The following is a 20,544-nucleotide window of genomic DNA, read 5'->3' on the forward strand; positions in this document are numbered from 1 at the left end:
ATCATGTAGCCTACAGTTCCGGACATAAATATTGATCTACTCAAGACAGAGAGTTATTACACCTTCACATATAAATATGAAAAGCTTGTTGGACCCCAAAGATAAAAGCAATGGGATTTAAAAATTATTGTTCACGGTCTCGCAGTGAAGTGTGTCACCATATAAGTCCACAATGTGCGATATGCTTTGATACACAAAACTTATTGTCCTAATCACTTCCTTCTTTTCCTCCTGCATTTTCTCCACTTCTTTTCCTCCTCCACATGGAGAAAGACAATGCCTTACACATTCTTTTTTTACAATGAATCATTATCCTTGAACTTTGACCCATCGTTCTTAAAATAAAGGGTAAATTCCTTGTCTGACCCTCAATACTTCCACTGTTTGCTCGAAATCTTATCAAAATTGTTTGGGTTATTCTGTTACACTCAGGCACACGGATGGAACTCTGATCTTGCCCTGTGACTGATTATTCTCAAAATCGAAACCTTTCGTTCTTCTCTTACCCTCAGCCCATCAATAAGTCTGGTAATCTGATCAAAACAGCTTAATTAGATTTGCCATGAGACCTTGACCTTTGACTTGTTGCTCTAGCAACATATCTTCCTCTTGGCTGATCCTGAACATTTCAACCAAGTTTGGTTAAAGTCGGATCAAAACCGTTTGTGTTATGTTGTTCACAGACACAAACTAATAGAAGGGAATACAAATTACCCACCGTCCTTCCAGCATCTCTGCCGTGTCTCACCTCTCAAACCGCCGCCATCCATGGCCAGCACCTCAATGCGATACTCAGGCATGGTTTCCCGGTCAAGGCAGCACACGGCGGTGGTCACCAGGCCGGATGTGGGGTTGATGGAGAATATGTCCTGACCTGACTGACTCTCCACCACGTTCTGTGAGATGGAGTAGGTGAGGCGGGCGTTGCTACCCTCGTCTTCGTCGTCCGCATCCCACGCCCACACCACACCCGCCGACAGGTCTGGTAAAGAGAAATGAAAGAGTTCTATCGGTCCTTTTGAGGGGATCCAGACCTGATAAAAATAAGATAATTAGTTCTCAGTTCAGTCATCTATCTATCTATCTATCTATAGCCCGACGCCCTAATCCCGCAAAGGGTGGCCGCAGACAAAACGCCTCCAAGTCGCTCTGTCACCCATTATTTGACTACCCTCCCCCCAACTCATCACCCCCTCCCACATATACCTCTCAACTCCATTCCTCCACCTCATCCTCGGTCTACCCCTCCCTCTCCCTCCCTCCACCTCACCTATATACACCCTCTCAGTCAGTCTTTCATTCTCCATTCTCTCCACATGTCCAAACCACCTCAGTGTATTTCCCCTAATCTTCTCAACCACATCCACATCCACCCCACAACGTTCCTTCACGTCTTCATTCGTCAACCTGTCCCTCCATGACACTCCATTTGCTCCTCTCAAGTAACTCATTTCCACTGCTCTCACTCTTGACTTGTTCCCCTCTTGCAAGGTCCACGCCTCGCTTCCATACGTAGGGATCACAATACTATCATGCAGTGACTTCTTAACTTCCATACTCACCTCCCTATTTCTCATCACTGCTTTCAGTGAACCAACAACCTTCCTTCCCTGCTGTACCCTTTCACTCACTTCATCCCCCAAAGTTCCATCCTTACTCATCACACTACCCAAGTACTTGAATGCACTCACATTCTCCATATCCTCACCATCCAACCTCACTGTACATTCTGTGACTTCATTCCTCTCAAACACCATAACTTTACTTTTGTTTACATTAACTTTCAGCTTCCTCCTCCTACACACTGTCCCAAATTCATTCACCAAACCTTGCAACTCCCATTCATCACCAGCAAACAGCAACACCGGAATCTTCGAAATCTCACCCTCATTCATTACAGCAACCCTCACATCCACTGCCCTACCTTGCACCTCCTTTACAACCCCATCCGTGCATATATTAAACAGCCATGGAGACATCACAAAACCCTGTTTCAGTCCCACACTGAGATCAAAGAATCAACTCAGCTCACCATCCACTCGCACCGCAGCCCTAGCTCCCTCGTACATACTCTTCGCAGCTCTCAACAATTTCCCCTCCACTCCATATATTCTTAATACCTTCCACATACCTTGCCTATCTATTCTGTCATAAGCTTTCTCCAAGTCCATGAAGGTAGCATACACTTTCCTTCCCTTCTCTAGATACTTCTCCACTAAACATCTTAGAACAAATATCTGATCAACACACCCTTTTCCCTTCCTAAATCCCCCTTGTTCTTCTCCAACTAGCTCCTCTGTCATATGCCTAACCCTATCAACGAGTATTCTACCATATATTTAACCAGTCACACTAAGAAGGCAAATACCCCTATGGCTACGACATACTTCTCACTCCTCTTTTCCTTTGTATAAAGGAACAATTGTACCTGATTTCCAGTCCTCTGGAACCCTTCCCTCTTCCCAAGCCAATCTACACAACTTCCATATCCACTCCACAACAATCTCACTCCTATACCTCAGCATTTCACCACACACTTCATCAATTCCTGGGGCCTTTCCCAACTTGATCTTCTTCATTGCTTCCACTACTTCCGCCCTTCTGATCTCTTCCTCCCTCCTCTCATCTCTTCTTCTCCCAGCTATTCCCCAACCACTTATACTCACACTGCTCTCACTCTTTACATTCAACAAATCCTCAAAGTGCTCCTTCCAACTCCTCAATATCTCTCTCTTCTCCACCAACAATCTATTATTCCTATCTTTCACTCCCCTACTATTTCCCCTTTCACACTGCCTTACTTTCTTTACCTCCTTCTAAAACAATTTCTTACTCTCCCTCCATTTCACACTCAGATTCCTCCCAAACTCTTCATCCACTTTCTTCTTACTCTCCTTCACCAGTCTCTTCACCTCCCTTCTCCTGCTCACATATACCTCTCACTTCTCTCCCTCATCTTCTCCCCTACCTCTACTCGCTAACCATTCACTCTATGCCTTCTTCTTTTGTTCCACAGCTCGTTTCACCTCATCATTCCACCATGCTGTCCCTTGCACACCCTAGCATCTACTCCACGCTCCACAAACCTCCTCACACGCTGTGCCTATCTCTTTCGTGAATATCTTACATACGTCTTCCACCCCTTCCATCTGCTCTAGCTCATACCTTCCCAATCTTTCTTCCACTATGCTCTTATACTCTGCCATTTTCTCATTATCTTGCAAATTCTCTACTCTTCTCACAGGAGCTGCTTCCTCCTGTCTTCCCCTTCGTCTCCTCAACCATTTTCTTTGCAGCATTACCTTGGCCATCACTAAGTGATGGTCCGAGACTCCATTCCCCCACCCTCTCCACACTCTTGCATCCAACATTTGTCTTCTCATTCGGTCATCCACACACACGTAGTCTATCATTGCCTTTCGTTCAACAAGTTCACCATCCATCCTCCTCATTACTCTACATGTATACCAGTGGATCATCTTATGCCGAAAGTAGGTGTTGGCTATTGCTTACCCTTACCAGCACAAATTCCACCAAAGCACTACCATTCCCATCTACTTCAGCTGGCATACCCCACTGACCAACCACTCCATCCACTCGTACATTCCCAACTTTGCCATTCATGTCTCCAATCAAAAACACTCTCTCGTTCCTCTCAAATTTGTCCATACATGCTTTCACTCTTGCCACTCGGTCCTCCGTCGGAGCATACACACATACAATTGCCCTCAGTTGTATATTTACTTTCATCCTCACTCATACAATCCTTGCACCCACTGTTCCATACTCTCTTATATTCTCCTTCCACTTCTTGCTTATCATCAAACATACTCCCTCTCTTGCCCTCACATTCTCATTAACTCCCGCACATATAGGTAAACCTTATTCCCATTCTCTCACCTTTCACCTTCCCATTTAGTTTCAGTCAACCACATATATCCACTTTTGCATCCTCAAGCACCTGAACAATCTCTCTCTCTTTCACTTCATCATTCACTCCTCTCACATTCCACGTTCCCACCCTCAGAAAATCCATTGTCCGTTCCTTAGTCGTCAACGTATGATCCGTCCTGGTCCGAGGCACTTTATTCGCTTGTTTAGCTAGTTCTTTTTACGGGGTGGGGCACTATCCCACCACCAACCCTTTTAGTCGCCTCGTACGACAAGCAGGGATACTGGGGGCGTATTCTTGAAACCCCCCTGCATGCTAAAATGAGAGAGAGAGAGAGAGAGAGAGAGAGAGAGAGAGAGAGAGAGAGAGAGAGAGACAGACAGACAGACAGACAGACAGACAGACAGAGATAGAGAACAGGTGAGTCCAGGAGAGTTAGACAAGCTAAGAGGTGGGTGAAAGAACAAAGAGAGATAAGCTAGGGATTTGACAGATGGAAGAGAAGGTGACAGAGAGTGTTTGAGGGAGCTGGGAAGAGTTGGGGACTTAGGGATTGAACTTAAGTGGTTTTGAAGATCTCTTAACAACTCTTCCTTAGCGATTTATTTTGTACAATACGCGTCAAATTGTTTTGTATGTTACTTGTATAGTTTTAACACCGAGATGGTGTTCGTCAACAATCTACAAGGGGATAATGGTGTATTCAGGAACATATTTCAAAAGAATGGGTGCTATGAAATTTACTCCCAAAACATTTAAAGTATAGCCTTAAGTTGCTGTCTAATACTGTGTGTCAAACAGGTAAGAGGCGGACGGAGGTGTTGCAAAAAAAAAAAAAAAAAAAAAAAAAAAAATATATGGTCGACACGTCCCAGCCCCCTGTGGCATTGGACGATATCACATTAAATATGTTTAATATTGGGAGATATTACATGAAATATTCTAATTTAATGGTACTCATCAAAGCCTCATTAGTTAACCACCCCACATCTTCCCATTCTGAACCTGTCAGGGTGACCCGATGGCATTTTGATAGAGCAAAAAAGGATGGATTTAGAAATCATCTTGCTGACATTCCATGGCAGTCTTTCTTCTCTAGTGATCCCAATTCTACCGAGTCCCACATTTGCGACTTAATACTAGCTGGTATGGATTTATTCATACCACGTCAACAGTTCACTAAAAGATCGAACTCTCCAAAATGGTTTGATGGCAACTGTGCCAGAGCAACAACCCAAAAGTCATTATCATATAACTCTTACTTAAAATCAATAACATCTGAATCACTCTCTCAATTTAAAATTGCTAGAAATCATACAAAAGCTGTAATAAATCTACCTAAATCAAACTTTCTTCAAAATCAAGCATCAAAACTACTTAACAACCCTAATGACAATAGAATAATCTGGTCAACTCTTAATTCTTTCAATAATATCTTTAACGAGTCATCTTCCATTCCCCCACCAAGATCTTCAGATGGCAACATTACAAATGACCCGCATGGGAAAGCGGATATTTTTGCCAGTACATTTGCCAGAAACTCTACCATAGACGATACCAGCCACAATGTCCCAGTACTAGAACTTGACTCTCCCGAAATTGCCCCACTTAAGTACAGACAAGATATGTAAAATCCATCCTGGACAATTTACCTACCAACAAAGCTCCAGGCCCAGATGGAATTCCTCCAATTGTTTTGAAAAAGCGTTCCCCTGAACTTGCCTCTGTTCTAGCTAAATTATTCAGACTATGCATACGTACTTCTTTATTCCCAAATTCATGGAAAGAAGCCAATATCCACCCAATTCCGAAGAAAGGAAGTTCCTCTAACCCCTCTGATTACAGACCAATAGCTGTCACATCTTCTCTTGTAACCTATTTGAAACTCTAATTAATAAGCACATTGTTAAACATCTTGAATCCAACAACTTAATTAGTGATAGACATTATGGTTTTCGCCACGAAAGATCCACCATTGACATACTCAATCTCCTAACTCATACCATCCATCAATTAATTGATCTCCATGGAGAGACTCATGCAGTAGCTCTTGATATTTCTAAAGCTTTCGACCAAGTATGGCACCGTTCCCTGCTGTCCAAACTCCCTTGCTATGGACTAACGTCTTTTGTTCCTTTGATTTCTTCATATCTTAGTGACAGGAAAATAGGAGTAAAAGTAGATGATGTATATTCCAATTTTCACTCAATTAACACCGGCGTGCTGCAGGGGTCAGTTCTGGTGCCAACCCTATTCCTGGTTCATATTAATTATCTCTTATCTGTCACCCACAATCCCATCCACTCATACGAAGATGACTCAACACCACATAGTTCATTCACACTCAGACACCCCTGTACAAAGTCTAATATCTCAACCTCTCAACTCAGTACAGCCATCTCCATAAATCAAGACCTTTCTACGATCAGTGAATGGGAACAAAACAACCTTGTCTCATTTAATGCCATGTGGAGAGGATGGAGGATGAGAGACTGACGAAGAGAGTGTATGTGAGTGAGGTGGAGGGGGGAAGAGGAAGGGGGAGGCCGAGAATGGGATGGAGGCATGGGGTGGAGAGGTATATGAAAGAGGGGGGTATGAGCTGGGAGCAGGGCAGTGAAATGGCGAGGGACAGGGCGACGTGGAGGCGATTTGTTTGTGGCCACCCCAAACGGGATTGAGGCGTCTGGCAATAGATAGATAGAAAACTAAATATATAACATTTACTAATAGACAGATATTGCCAGATTCGTACATTACCTTCAGTACTTCTACTATTCCCATCTCCAAAAGTATTGAAATTCTTGGCCTCTCACTTAACAATGCCCCCAGCTGGACCTCACATATTAGCTCACTTGCTAAAACCGCCTCAAAAAAACTTGGATTATTGTACAGAGTCCGTAACTTCTTTACTGATGAGCAGTTAGCTATAATTTATAAGAGTCATGTGTGCTTTCAGTTTGCATATTGCTCACCCTTGTGGAATGGATGTGGAGAGGTTGCATTAAAACAACTAGACAAAATTCAGAACAAAGCTGTTAGAATTATTAACAACCCTGCTATTTCAAATAAACTACCTCCCCTGCAAGTAAGAAGGAATGTTGCCTCCCTTGCATTATCTTACAGTTATTTTTATGGCAAATGCTCAGACGAAGTTGCGTCCATGGTGCCACCTCGCCATGCCTTCCCTCGTGCTACACGGGCATCTGGTAGCGCTCATGACTGGAATGTCACTCAGCCATATTGAAGAACATCTGCCTATCAGAATTCTTTCATTCCTCGAACTGCATCTTTCTGGAATCTGGAACTCGCTTACCCAGAGTTGTTTCCCTCCAAATTTCAACCCACAGCTGTTCAAGTCTAACTGTTACAGATATTTTATGAACAGAGGACACCAGTAATCTTGTGTATGGATTATTTTTATTTTTATTCATTTGTTTTTCCTTCCTCCATTCTGTTATTTAAAAAAAAAAAAATGTAGTAATGCCGTTAATACTCTTGATTTTGCAGTTGTATTCCAAGGCGATCAGTGGTGGCCAGTCACAACTAGTTGACAGAGTACAACAAAGTTGCAGGAGGACCTTTGGTATGGCCAGTAGTTTTCACATTTATGTATGAGATACTGTTGTGGCATGAGTGTGAAATGTGATAAGTAAGAACAGTGTATATGAATTTTCAAGAAAGATTTGTGATATCTGATAAAGACATTGAAGTATTTATAATGGCATGGAAAATAAATTGATATGAATGGAGAGCAACTGCACATTCATCTATTCAACAATGGCAGTCCTTTTCAGGATATCCAGGAGGGTGTATAAGATGTGATTGTTATTTGATACTGACAATCTAAGTGGGCATTTGAATCTTGTAACGAATTTTCATATTTTTGCTAATCCTGCTTAAGAGAGAACTTCGAAAATGCTGAGTTAGAGAGAGCTTATTAATCGCTTCAGTAAAAGAATTGCCTACTGATCTGATGATATCGGATGGGGGTACCATCAATAAAACGAACAGTAAGTCACAAGAGTGAATTAGGTAAAGATTAATAGAATATGAAAAGTATACAAGTATTCTTGCCAGACATACTCAGTCCCTTCCAGTTAGAAAGGAGCCAAGTGCTGGAATGTGCTCAGGAATGAGAGTATATATATATATATATATATATATATATATATATATATATATATGCCCTAGGGTGGGAAAGGAGGTTCGGATGAATATATATATATATATATATATATATATATATTGTCACGGGGGGATGTGTTTTTATAATTAAAAAAATAATTATATGTAGCATAAAAATGGAGACAATGAATTGACTTGTGAAATCAAGCAGTAAGTTTTACTTTATGCCGGCTTACTTCGCCGGTTCTATAAGGATGAGAATTTATAAACTTTCTCAACAGTACACAGTAGAGACTAATTACGCATGCTGTTTGTTAGTACTGTTAGCCTCTAGAGAAAGTGGCTCCACCCCTGACAATCAATAACTAATGCTATTAATGATAAACAGGTTCTTGCCGTTGCATTAACCCGTCATGTCCCGAGCTATTTCGCACCTTCGACACCCCCCAATCCCGAGCTATTTTGGAAAAAAACAATTTTGGCTCAAACCTCCGCTTTTGGTGAGAAACATCGAAAATTCATAGAGAAATCGCTCACCTGAGATTTAAAATACTCGATACAGGTAGCAGCACCTCCTCACCTTACTGAGTTTTCTACCAGGCTGGCTCCAAAGAAAACGAGATATGGGAGGGTAACTATTCCAGACCACTCATAAACGGTATTTGTTTATTTATTTGGTACGAATTTATATGTAGTACAAGAGTATATTGGTTTTCAAGCAGTAATATAAGCATTATAAGCATTGTTTCACTCACTAACCCATCAACATATCTGACCTCTTTTGGCGACATTACCTGATCATCAGTTCTGACTGTTTCTTCCTCTAATGCTATGTAAACTTTATCCTCCACATTGTCATCGATTGGGGAATCACTCTGGCCCTGAATGTCTTTATTGGCGAGGTCACTGGTAACAGGTGAATTGCCGAGACAATGGCGTGCAGGGGGGGAAGGGTATGCGGTGTAAGGCATTGTCCCTGCCTGGTATCTTGCAGAGGAATAAAGGAAGGTGTCCCGTGTATACATTCAAAAAATCACGCACAAAAATTGAAAATTGTGCAAATTATGAACCTTGCAATTGCACAACGTACCAGTATGTTGACTGAACTAGCTGTGACAAAATGTTGCGACATACCCATACATCGATGGGATGCCTCGGGTTAACTCCTGGCTGGCACAACGGATTTAAGCTTAATACAAAAGGACTGGCCTAAGTACCAGTTATGAATAATACAAACCGTTGTGCAAACTAGGAGTGGCAACTAAAATAAGCTAAATGTGGAGAAATAAAACACAAGTTTAACTACATTAAGCTCAATGAAAAGGATCTGTAAATTTATTAATTACAATGAAATAAATTTATGTTACATGAGTCTCAAAGTGAATTCAAAATAACAAGAAGAATACACTTACTTGCTCACTCAAAAGGTAAACTTAAACCTAGGAAAAACGAAAAGAAATACTGGTCAGTAGAGGGGGCTAAGCAGAATGACTGGGTACCGGTACGTAGGACAGACGCTGCAATACGCTAAACTCCTTTGCCGATTCACCGTCTAGGTGGAGATTTCAGGAACTCGCTGTACAACGGCGGCGCTGCTCCACGCTGGGCACAGAAACCTGCTCTCACGACGATCAAAGCCTGACTAACTTTGAATTATGAAAGAGAGCGAGGGCTGGCCGTGTTTGCTTCAACGGTCAACGGAAAGAAAGTGAGCGATATATGCTCACAATAAATCACTCAGCGAAGGCGCTAATGTCACGCGCAAGGATGATCACTTATGAAACAGTGAAAAAATTTTCTTAAAACCGTCCCAATCGAGTGAATGCTAGGACGGTTGAACTGAGTGATATGCAGTGAAAATTCCACTAGACTTCGCGGTTTTCACACTGAAACAAAATGTCACTAACCTACAAATACGCTTGTGCAAATTCATGACATTACTCACCATCAAAATTAATTTTTTTTTTCTTCAGAAAAAAAAAAAACTGATGTACATACAGATAAATCCTGTCACATAAGATTCACACTGTGGTGTGTGTACTACCCTGCTACAGGAGAAAATCACAGTCACCCATGAGGGTAAAAAAACTCGTATTTATGTTAATAGAAGCAAGCATGGGGAAAAAACTCTGTGACAACTGTGAAAAATCCTGCACTCAGGTCAAACTGAGCGAAAAGTTTGCTACATTTACATTAACAACTAATTGTTATGTAGCATGGTGTATGTAATACATGGTGTAGGTGTGACAGTTGTGGTGTAACTGTGCCTACATGTAAAATTGTGATACAAATCAATAGTAAATAAAGACAACGAGGCAGAAGAGAAGAGGCGGCAGCATGCGATGACGATCAGCTGATCTGCACGACAATGCCCAACCGCCAGCTGCACCTGCGAAAGGAATCAAGGTGGAGCATCAAAAGTGACATTTCTCTCTCTCTGCCTAGCAAGGGGGAGGCGGTGGCTGAATCGGTAGACAGACGGCCTGCAGTCCTGATGGACCCAGGTTCGAATCCCGGCTGGGGCAGGGAACAGTTTAAGGATTTGAATTTCATAAAAGCAGACTTTCCTGATCTACCAGATAACCCGCCGACATGTCATAAAAGTACCCCCGCTAATACCATTACAGCAGTCCTGTATGAGACAGCCCTAGCATGTATTCAATATGGACGGTGGGTGTTAGCGCCGAAGTAGTGACATGTAGAGAGGTGTATGGTATGTAGGAGGACTACTGGGCCTTGAGAGCAGGCTGTGAAGCCTACGCCCAGAAATCAGACACATAAAAAAAAAAAAAAATCAGTACTTATGTTACTAAAAGTACACTATTATTCTATTAATGGATACATTATTAACCAGGAAACGTGGTCCCAGGATGGGGAGCTGAGCGAAAAGACTGGGCATCTGTGCAGGACATCAAACACTGCAATTCGCTAAGCAAAAGGGGCCCGGTTTACTGGTTAAACCCTAAACCTACATTATTATTAACCAGGAAATGTGGTCAAACTGAGCGAAAAGACTGGGCACCTGTGCAGGACATCAAACGCTGCAATTCGCTAGAACCCAGTTCACTGTTTAAACCCTACTCTACACTTATGATTAACATTGGCAAGCTGAGAATCCCTACGCAATCTTGAGCAGGTCATATTTTAACACCCAACGTGGGTGTGAACACTCATGTGGAAATGTGCATTCTCCGGGAATCCTGAAAGAGGCCCACAGCTCGAGACGTTCCACAAGGTAATTCATACACAGCCTCGGATTGTCCCTACGGGTCTCGAACGTTCCCCTTAACCTACGTTACATATGTATGTACAGGCCCTGGACATGATGTGTCCTGTGGGGCCGACGGGCGAGATGTCAGGTCTGCACCCACTTCACCACTGCCCTGTCTCTCAACTGACTCTGAGATTATGGGTGTGGATTCAAACGGCACAGGAACGACATGTCCCTGATTAGTGGTACGTTGACACATATTGCAGGAATGCACAAAGCTATCTATTTCTCGTCCCATCCCTGGCCAGAAAAAGTCAGCACGGATACAGCCCTGGGTTTTCCTTTTGCCCATGTGACCTCCTGAGGCTGAGCAATGACCCCATTCTAACACAGCTTGGTGATACTTCATGGGAACGACAAACTGCAGTCGAACTTCGCCCTCGGGTGTTCATGACTCACGGTAGAGCTGTCCTTGTTTATGAGGGAACTTGGCTCGACCTCCCTGTGAATACTTAATCACTCTACCCTTTTGTTTCTTCCGCATGGCAGCAAGTGTCGGGTCAGAATGTTGTTCTTGTACAACAACTTGAATACACATCAGATCTTGCGGCGATGTAATGGTCACTGGGGTGTTACAGTTCGGAGCCTCAGCCATGGCTCATGTTACTGGAGCCGAAGTCTGAGTAGGGTCATCTTCAGTGCAACTATGCTTGGCACCTGGAATATTGCCTATGATAAGGTCAAACAAAGGTTCTGGCATGACAACTGCGACTGTCATACCAGTGTAAAATGGAGATGCCACCTGGATACGTGCCTCAGGGAACAATCTCACTGATCCATCAATAAGCTAAGCTTGGATCTGTCGACCTGTGTGCTCCTCAGGCCGAACTAGACTCTGCCTGACAGAGCAACCTGAGGAACCATTGTCTCTCAGGACCTTCACAGGAATGCCTTCCACAAACCCTGGCTGAATAAGGAAGGCACTGTCACCCGTGGGAGCGCCTGTGGAGGAAGCAGCCAGCCACTGATGAGGCTGCTGAATAAATGATGCTTCAAACATGGTGCCCTGAGAATTAGATACCTGAGGGCTTGTACTCACTGTCTGGGGAGATGGAGAGTTGACCACCTGTGGTGGAGGGTTCACTGTCACTGGGGGACTAGTGAACTGTGGGGAAGTATTCGTACTGCTAGGGACGACACCACCGTGCTGCTGTTGAGGAATGAAGGCTGCATTAGCCTCCTGCCTCCGATATACTGGGGCTCGTGCTGAGAAGGATTGTCCTGATTGTTGATTGCGTGACTGATACTGCTGCTGGTTAGGGTACTTGTTGTACCGCTTCCACTCAGGTTGCTGCGTATTTTGCCCCTGGTCCTTCTGCGGTTTGTTTGGACCTTGGCCATTATTCTGAGAATGGCCTTGTTGCTGGGGTTCAGTGTGAGACGATTTCCCAGATTTGTCAGCTTTCCTGTTCCAGGTGTGTTGCTTACGAGTTTGGTACCCGTATGCAGTGAAGAAGGCATCAGCCTTCTCGACCATTTGGCTGGCATCCCTTACCTGGCAGATCTTAAGCTGAGCCATAAGCTCAGCAGGCCACAACTTTTCTAGCTGCGTGCGCAGCATAAGGTCAATTATCCCCTTGTGCAAAAGAAGGAGTTCCATCTTTCTCCATCCACTCATTTAAGTAAGCAGTAAGCCGATCAAGGAACTGAACGGCAGTCTCTTTTTCTTGTAAATGTGCCCTCATAAACTGACTCTTGACGTCGTCAACTGTGAGACCGTACGCTTTGACAAGTGCAGCCTTCATCATCTCATATGTAAGATTGTCTCCACGAATTCTGTGGAGAATATCGAGAGCAGGGCCCTCAAACAAGCTAAGAAACTGGAGCTGCTAAGCTGCCTCATCCAGCTGGTACAGCTGAGCCATGTCTTCGAAACAAGCTATGAATGGCTCGATTCGCTCGCCTTCCTTGTATGGAGGAAGCTTGATGTGTGGGGTCGCCAGAACATGTGCAGGGAGAGCGCTCGTGGAGCATGGGCCAGCTCCACCAGATGTGTTTGAAGCCAAGGAGTCTAGTTTGAGCTTCAACGTCTCAAGTTCATGTTTTTCACGTGCCTCACGCTCAGCACGTTCGTTTTCTCATTGTTCTCGCTCGTATTCACGTTCTCTTTTCTCGTTGTTCTAACTCGAGTTCGCGTTATTTTTGCTCGTGTTCACGTTGTTTTCGCTCGTGTTCGCGTTCTCTCTCGCGTTTCTCACGCTGAATTTGACGCTCCTCACGAGCATCATTCTCTCGTTGCTCGTAATTAAACCGAGAGAGTACATATTCTTTGACTTTTGTGGGGTCCCTAAGCCCCATATCTTTAGCTTCCTGTACATAGACATTAGTAGTCATGATGCTAACTCAGTCTGAGTGAACTAAAGACTAAATACTGACTGCTATTTTGCAGAGAAATACCAATAATCAAGAGTAAAGAGCACAGGTTAGTGGCGACCAGTTTTATCTAGTTAAACTGGTAAAGAAAGAAAATTAAAAGAAACAACTGACTGTGAAAACTATTATGTAAAATTAATAGAAATGAATCAATAATGATCAGTAAGATAGTGCCTATAAACTTTAATGATAAATACCTACGTATGAGTGAGTGAGCATTATCTCGTTAATAACTTTAGAGCTAGGAGTTAATATCCTGGAATGAGGTCGCCAGATGTCACGGGGGGATGTGGAATTGTGAATGAAAATGAATTAAAGGTTTGGATGAATATATATTTTGTCAAGGGGGGATGAATTTTTAGAATTAATAAAATAATTATATGTTGCATAAAAATGGAGACAATGAATTGACTTGTGAAATCAAGCAGTAAGTTTTACTTTATGCCGGCTTACTTCGCCGGTTCTATAAGGATGAGAATTTATAAACTTTCTCAACAGTACACAGTAGAGACTAATTACGCATGCTGTTTGTTAGTACTGTTAGCCTCTAGAGAAAGTGGCTCCACCCCTGACAATCAATAACTAATGCTATTAATGATAAACAGGTTCTTGCCGTTGCATTAACCCGTCATGTCCCGAGCTATTTCGCACCTTCGACACCCCCCAATCCCGAGCTATTTTGGAAAAAAACAATTTTGGCTCAAACCTCCGCTTTTGGTGAGAAACATCGAAAATTCATAGAGAAATCGCTCACCTGAGATTTAAAATACTCGATACAGGTAGCAGCACCTCCTCACCTTACTGAGTTTTCTACCAGGCTGGCTCCAAAGAAAACGAGATATGGGAGGGTAACTATTCCAGACCACTCATAAACGGTATTTGTTTATTTATTTGGTACGAATTTATATGTAGTACAAGAGTATATTGGTTTTCAAGCAGTAATATAAGCATTATAAGCATTGTTTCACTCACTAACCCAACAACATATCTGACCTCTTTTGGCGACATTACCTGATCATCAGTTCTGACTGTTTCTTCCTCTAATGCTATGTAAACTTTATCCTCCACATTGTCATCGATTGGGGAATCACTCTGGCCCTGAATGTCTTTATTGGCGAGGTCACTGGTAACAGGTGAATTGCCGAGACAATGGCGTGCAGGGGGGGAAGGGTATGCGGTGTAAGGCATTGTCCCTGCCTGGTATCTTGCAGAGGAATAAAGGAAGGTGTCCCGTGTATACATTCAAAAAATCACGCACAAAAATTGAAAATTGTGCAAATTATGAACCTTGCAATTGCACAACGTACCAGTATGTTGACTGAACTAGCTGTGACAAAATGTTGCGACATACCCATACATCGATGGGATGCCTCGGGTTAACTCCTGGCTGGCACAACGGATTTAAGCTTAATACAAAAGGACTGGCCTAAGTACCAGTTATGAATAATACAAACCGTTGTGCAAACTAGGAGTGGCAACTAAAATAAGCTAAATGTGGAGAAATAAAACACAAGTTTAACTACATTAAGCTCAATGAAAAGGATCTGTAAATTTATTAATTACAATGAAATAAATTTATGTTACATGAGTCTCAAAGTGAATTCAAAATAACAAGAAGAATACACTTACTTGCTCACTCAAAAGGTAAACTTAAACCTAGGAAAAACGAAAAGAAATACTGGTCAGTAGAGGGGGCTAAGCAGAATGACTGGGTACCGGTACGTAGGACAGACGCTGCAATACGCTAAACTCCTTTGCCGATTCACCGTCTAGGTGGAGATTTCAGGAACTCGCTGTACAACGGCGGCGCTGCTCCACGCTGGGCACAGAAACCTGCTCTCACGACGATCAAAGCCTGACTAACTTTGAATTATGAAAGAGAGCGAGGGCTGGCCGTGTTTGCTTCAACGGTCAACGGAAAGAAAGTGAGCGATATATGCTCACAATAAATCACTCAGCGAAGGCGCTAATGTCACGCGCAAGGATGATCACTTATGAAACAGTGAAAAAATTTTCTTAAAACCGTCCCAATCGAGTGAATGCTAGGACGGTTGAACTGAGTGATATGCAGTGAAAATTCCACTAGACTTCGCGGTTTTCACACTGAAACAAAATGTCACTAACCTACAAATACGCTTGTGCAAATTCATGACATTACTCACCATCAAAATTAATTTTTTTTTCTTCAGAAAAAAAAAAAACTGATGTACATACAGATAAATCCTGTCACATAAGATTCACACTGTGGTGTGTGTACTACCCTGCTACAGGAGAAAATCACAGTCACCCATGAGGGTAAAAAAACTCGTATTTATGTTAATAGAAGCAAGCATGGGGAAAAAACTCTGTGACAACTGTGAAAAATCCTGCACTCAGGTCAAACTGAGCGAAAAGTTTGCTACATTTACATTAACAACTAATTGTTATGTAGCATGGTGTATGTAATACATGGTGTAGGTGTGACAGTTGTGGTGTAACTGTGCCTACATGTAAAATTGTGATACAAATCAATAGTAAATAAAGACAACGAGGCAGAAGAGAAGAGGCGGCAGCATGCGATGACGATCAGCTGATCTGCACGACAATGTCCAACCGCCAGCTGCACCTGCGAAAGGAATCAAGGTGGAGCATCAAAAGTGACATTTCTCTCTCTCTGCCTAGCAAGGGGGAGGCGGTGGCTGAATCGGTAGACAGACGGCCTGCAGTCCTGATGGACCCAGGTTCGAATCCCGGCTGGGGCAGGGAACAGTTTAAGGATTTGAATTTCATAAAAGCAGACTTTCCTGATCTACCAGATAACCCGCCGACATGTCATAAAAGTACCCCGCTAATACCATTACAGCAGTCCTGTATGAGACAGCCCTAGCATGTATTCAATATGGACGGTGGGTGTTAGCGCCGAAGTAGTGACATGTAGAGAGGTGTATGGTATGTAGGAGGACTACTGGGCCTTGAGAGCAGGCTGTGAAGCCTACGCCCAGAAATCAGACACATAAAAAAAAAAAAAAATCAGTACTTATGTTACTAAAAGTACACTATTATTCTATTAATGGATACATTATTAACCAGGAAACGTGGTCCCAGGATGGGGAGCTGAGCGAAAAGACTGGGCATCTGTGCAGGACATCAAACACTGCAATTCGCTAAGCAAAAGGGGCCCGGTTTACTGGTTAAACCCTAAACCTACATTATTATTAACCAGGAAATGTGGTCAAACTGAGCGAAAAGACTGGGCACCTGTGCAGGACATCAAACGCTGCAATTCGCTAGAACCCAGTTCACTGTTTAAACCCTACTCTACACTTATGATTAACATTGGCAAGCTGAGAATCCCTACGCAATCTTGAGCAGGTCATATTTTAACACCCAACGTGGGTGTGAACACTCATGTGGAAATGTGCATTCTCCGGGAATCCTGAAAGAGGCCCACAGCTCGAGACGTTCCACAAGGTAATTCATACACAGCCTCGGCTTGTCCCTACGGGTCTCGAACGTTCCCCTTAACCTACGTTACATATGTATGTACAGGCCCTGGACATGATGTGTCCTGTGGGGCCGACGGGCGAGATGTCAGGTCTGCACCCACTTCACCACTGCCCTGTCTCTCAACTGACTCTGAGATTATGGGTGTGAATTCAAACGGCACAGGAACGACATGTCCCTGATTAGTGGTACGTTGACACATATTGCAGGAATGCACAAAGCTATCTATTTCTCGTCCCATCCCTGGCCAGAAAAAGTCAGCACGGATACAGCCCTGGGTTTTCCTTTTGCCCATGTGACCTCCTGAGGCTGAGCAATGACCCCATTCTAACACAGCTTGGTGATACTTCATGGGAACGACAAACTGCAGTCGAACTTCGCCCTCGGGTGTTCATGACTCACGGTAGAGCTGTCCTTGTTTATGAGGGAACTTGGCTCGACCTCCCTGTGAATACTTAATCACTCTACCCTTTTGTTTCTTCCGCATGGCAGCAAGTGTCGGGTCAGAATGTTGTTCTTGTACAACAACTTGAATACACATCAGATCTTGCGGCGATGTAATGGTCACTGGGGTGTTACAGTTCGGAGCCTCAGCCATGGCTCATGTTACTGGAGCCGAAGTCTGAGTAGGGTCATCTTCAGTGCAACTATGCTTGGCACCTGGAATATTGCCTATGATAAGGTCAAACAAAGGTTCTGGCATGACAACTGCGACTGTCATACCAGTGTAAAATGGAGATGCCACCTGGATACGTGCCTCAGGGAACAATCTCACTGATCCATCAATAAGCTAAGCTTGGATCTGTCGACCTGTGTGCTCCTCAGGCCGAACTAGACTCTGCCTGACAGAGCAACCTGAGGAACCATTGTCTCTCAGGACCTTCACAGGAATGCCTTCCACAAACCCTGGCTGAATAAGGAAGGCACTGTCACCCGTGGGAGCGCCTGTGGAGGAAGCAGCCAGCCACTGATGAGGCTGCTGAATAAATGATGCTTCAAACATGGTGCCCTGAGAATTAGATACCTGAGGGCTTGTACTCACTGTCTGGGGAGATGGAGAGTTGACCACCTGTGGTGGAGGGTTCACTGTCACTGGGGGACTAGTGAACTGTGGGGAAGTATTCGTACTGCTAGGGACGACACCACCGTGCTGCTGTTGAGGAATGAAGGCTGCATTAGCCTCCTGCCTCCGATATACTGGGGCTCGTGCTGAGAAGGATTGTCCTGATTGTTGATTGCGTGACTGATACTGCTGCTGGTTAGGGTACTTGTTGTACCGCTTCCACTCAGGTTGCTGCGTATTTTGCCCCTGGTCCTTCTGCGGTTTGTTTGGACCTTGGCCATTATTCTGAGAATGGCCTTGTTGCTGGGGTTCAGTGTGAGACGATTTCCCAGATTTGTCAGCTTTCCTGTTCCAGGTGTGTTGCTTACGAGTTTGGTACCCGTATGCAGTGAAGAAGGCATCAGCCTTCTCGACCATTTGGCTGGCATCCCTTACCTGGCAGATCTTAAGCTGAGCCATAAGCTCAGCAGGCCACAACTTTTCTAGCTGCGTGCGCAGCATAAGGTCAATTATCCCCTTGTGCAAAAGAAGGAGTTCCATCTTTCTCCATCCACTCATTTAAGTAAGCAGTAAGCCGATCAAGGAACTGAACGGCAGTCTCTTTTTCTTGTAAATGTGCCCTCATAAACTGACTCTTGACGTCGTCAACTGTGAGACCGTACGCTTTGACAAGTGCAGCCTTCATCATCTCATATGTAAGATTGTCTCCACGAATTCTGTGGAGAATATCGAGAGCAGGGCCCTCAAACAAGCTAAGAAACTGGAGCTGCTAAGCTGCCTCATCCAGCTGGTACAGCTGAGCCATGTCTTCGAAACAAGCTATGAATGGCTCGATTCGCTCGCCTTCCTTGTATGGAGGAAGCTTGATGTGTGGGGTCGCCAGAACATGTGCAGGGAGAGCGCTCGTGGAGCATGGGCCAGCTCCACCAGATGTGTTTGAAGCCAAGGAGTCTAGTTTGAGCTTCAACGTCTCAAGTTCATGTTTTTCACGTGCCTCACGCTCAGCACGTTCGTTTTCTCATTGTTCTCGCTCGTATTCACGTTCTCTTTTCTCGTTGTTCTAACTCGAGTTCGCGTTATTTTTGCTCGTGTTCACGTTGTTTCGCTCGTGTTCGCGTTCTCTCTCGCGTTTCTCACGCTGAATTTGACGCTCCTCACGAGCATCATTCTCTCGTTGCTCGTAATTAAACCGAGAGAGTACATATTCTTTGACTTTTGTGGGGTCCCTAAGCCCCATATCTTTAGCTTCCTGTACATAGACATTAGTAGTCATGATGCTAACTCAGTCTGAGTGAACTAAAGACTAAATACTGACTGCTATTTTGCAGAGAAATACCAATAATCAAGAGTAAAGAGCACAGGTTAGTGGCGACCAGTTTTATCTAGTTAAACTGGTAAAGAAAGAAAATTAAAAGAAACAACTGACTGTGAAAACTATTATGTAAAATTAATAGAAATGAATCAATAATGATCAGTAAGATAGTGCCTATAAACTTTAATGATAAATACCTACGTATGAGTGAGTGAGCATTATCTCGTTAATAACTTTAGAGCTAGGAGTTAATATCCTGGAATGAGGTCGCCAGATGTCACGGGGGGATGTGGAATTGTGAATGAAAATGAATTAAAGGTTTGGATGAATATATATTTTGTCAAGGGGGGATGAATTTTTAGAATTAATAAAATAATTATATGTTGCATAAAAATGGAGACAATGAATTGACTTGTGAAATCAAGCAGTAAGTTTTACTTTATGCCGGCTTACTTCGCCGATTCTCTAAGGATGAGAATTTATAAACTTTCTCAACAGTGCACAGCAGAGACTAATTACTCATGCGTGCTGTTTGTTAGTACTTTTAGCCTTCAGAGAAAGTGGCTCCACCCCTGACAATCAATAACTAATGCTGTTAATGATAAACAGGTTCTTGCCAGTGCATTAACTCCTGGCTGGCACAAGGATTTAAGCTTAATACAAAAGGACTGGCCTAAGTACCAGTTATGAATAATACAAAGCGTTGTGCAAACTAGGAGCGGCAACTAAAATAAGCTAAACGTGGAGAAATAAAACACGAGTTTAACTACATTAAGCTCAAAGAAAAGGATCTGTAAATTTATTAATTACAATGAAATAAATTTACATTACGTGAGTCTCAAAGTGAGTTCAAAATAACAAGGAGAATACACTCACTTCCTCACTCAAAAGCTAAACTTAAACCTAGGAAAAACGAAAAGAAATACTGGTCAGTAGAGGGGGCTATGAGGAATGACTGGGCGCAGGTACGTAGGACAGACCCTGCTATACGCTAAACCTCTTCGCCGATTCACCTTCTAGGT

At 43.4% G+C, this 20,544-nt stretch overlaps 1 protein-coding gene across 1 annotated transcript in view; it reads right to left on the reverse strand.

The window, feature by feature from the left end:
• Positions 1-20,544, reverse strand: part of LOC145405880 (putative neural-cadherin 2) — a 167,812-nt gene that overhangs the window by 142,290 nt on the left and 4,978 nt on the right. The window contains exon 2 of the mRNA XM_080277137.1: positions 749-982. Within this exon, the coding sequence (XP_080133263.1) occupies positions 749-982 (234 nt within the window). The remainder of the gene's footprint in view (positions 1-748; positions 983-20,544) is intronic.

This window comes from Coenobita brevimanus, chromosome 68 (assembly GCF_032717465.1).
Source record: "Coenobita brevimanus isolate Jiangsu-jjx chromosome 68, ASM3271746v2, whole genome shotgun sequence".
Taxonomy (NCBI): domain Eukaryota; kingdom Metazoa; phylum Arthropoda; class Malacostraca; order Decapoda; family Coenobitidae; genus Coenobita; species Coenobita brevimanus.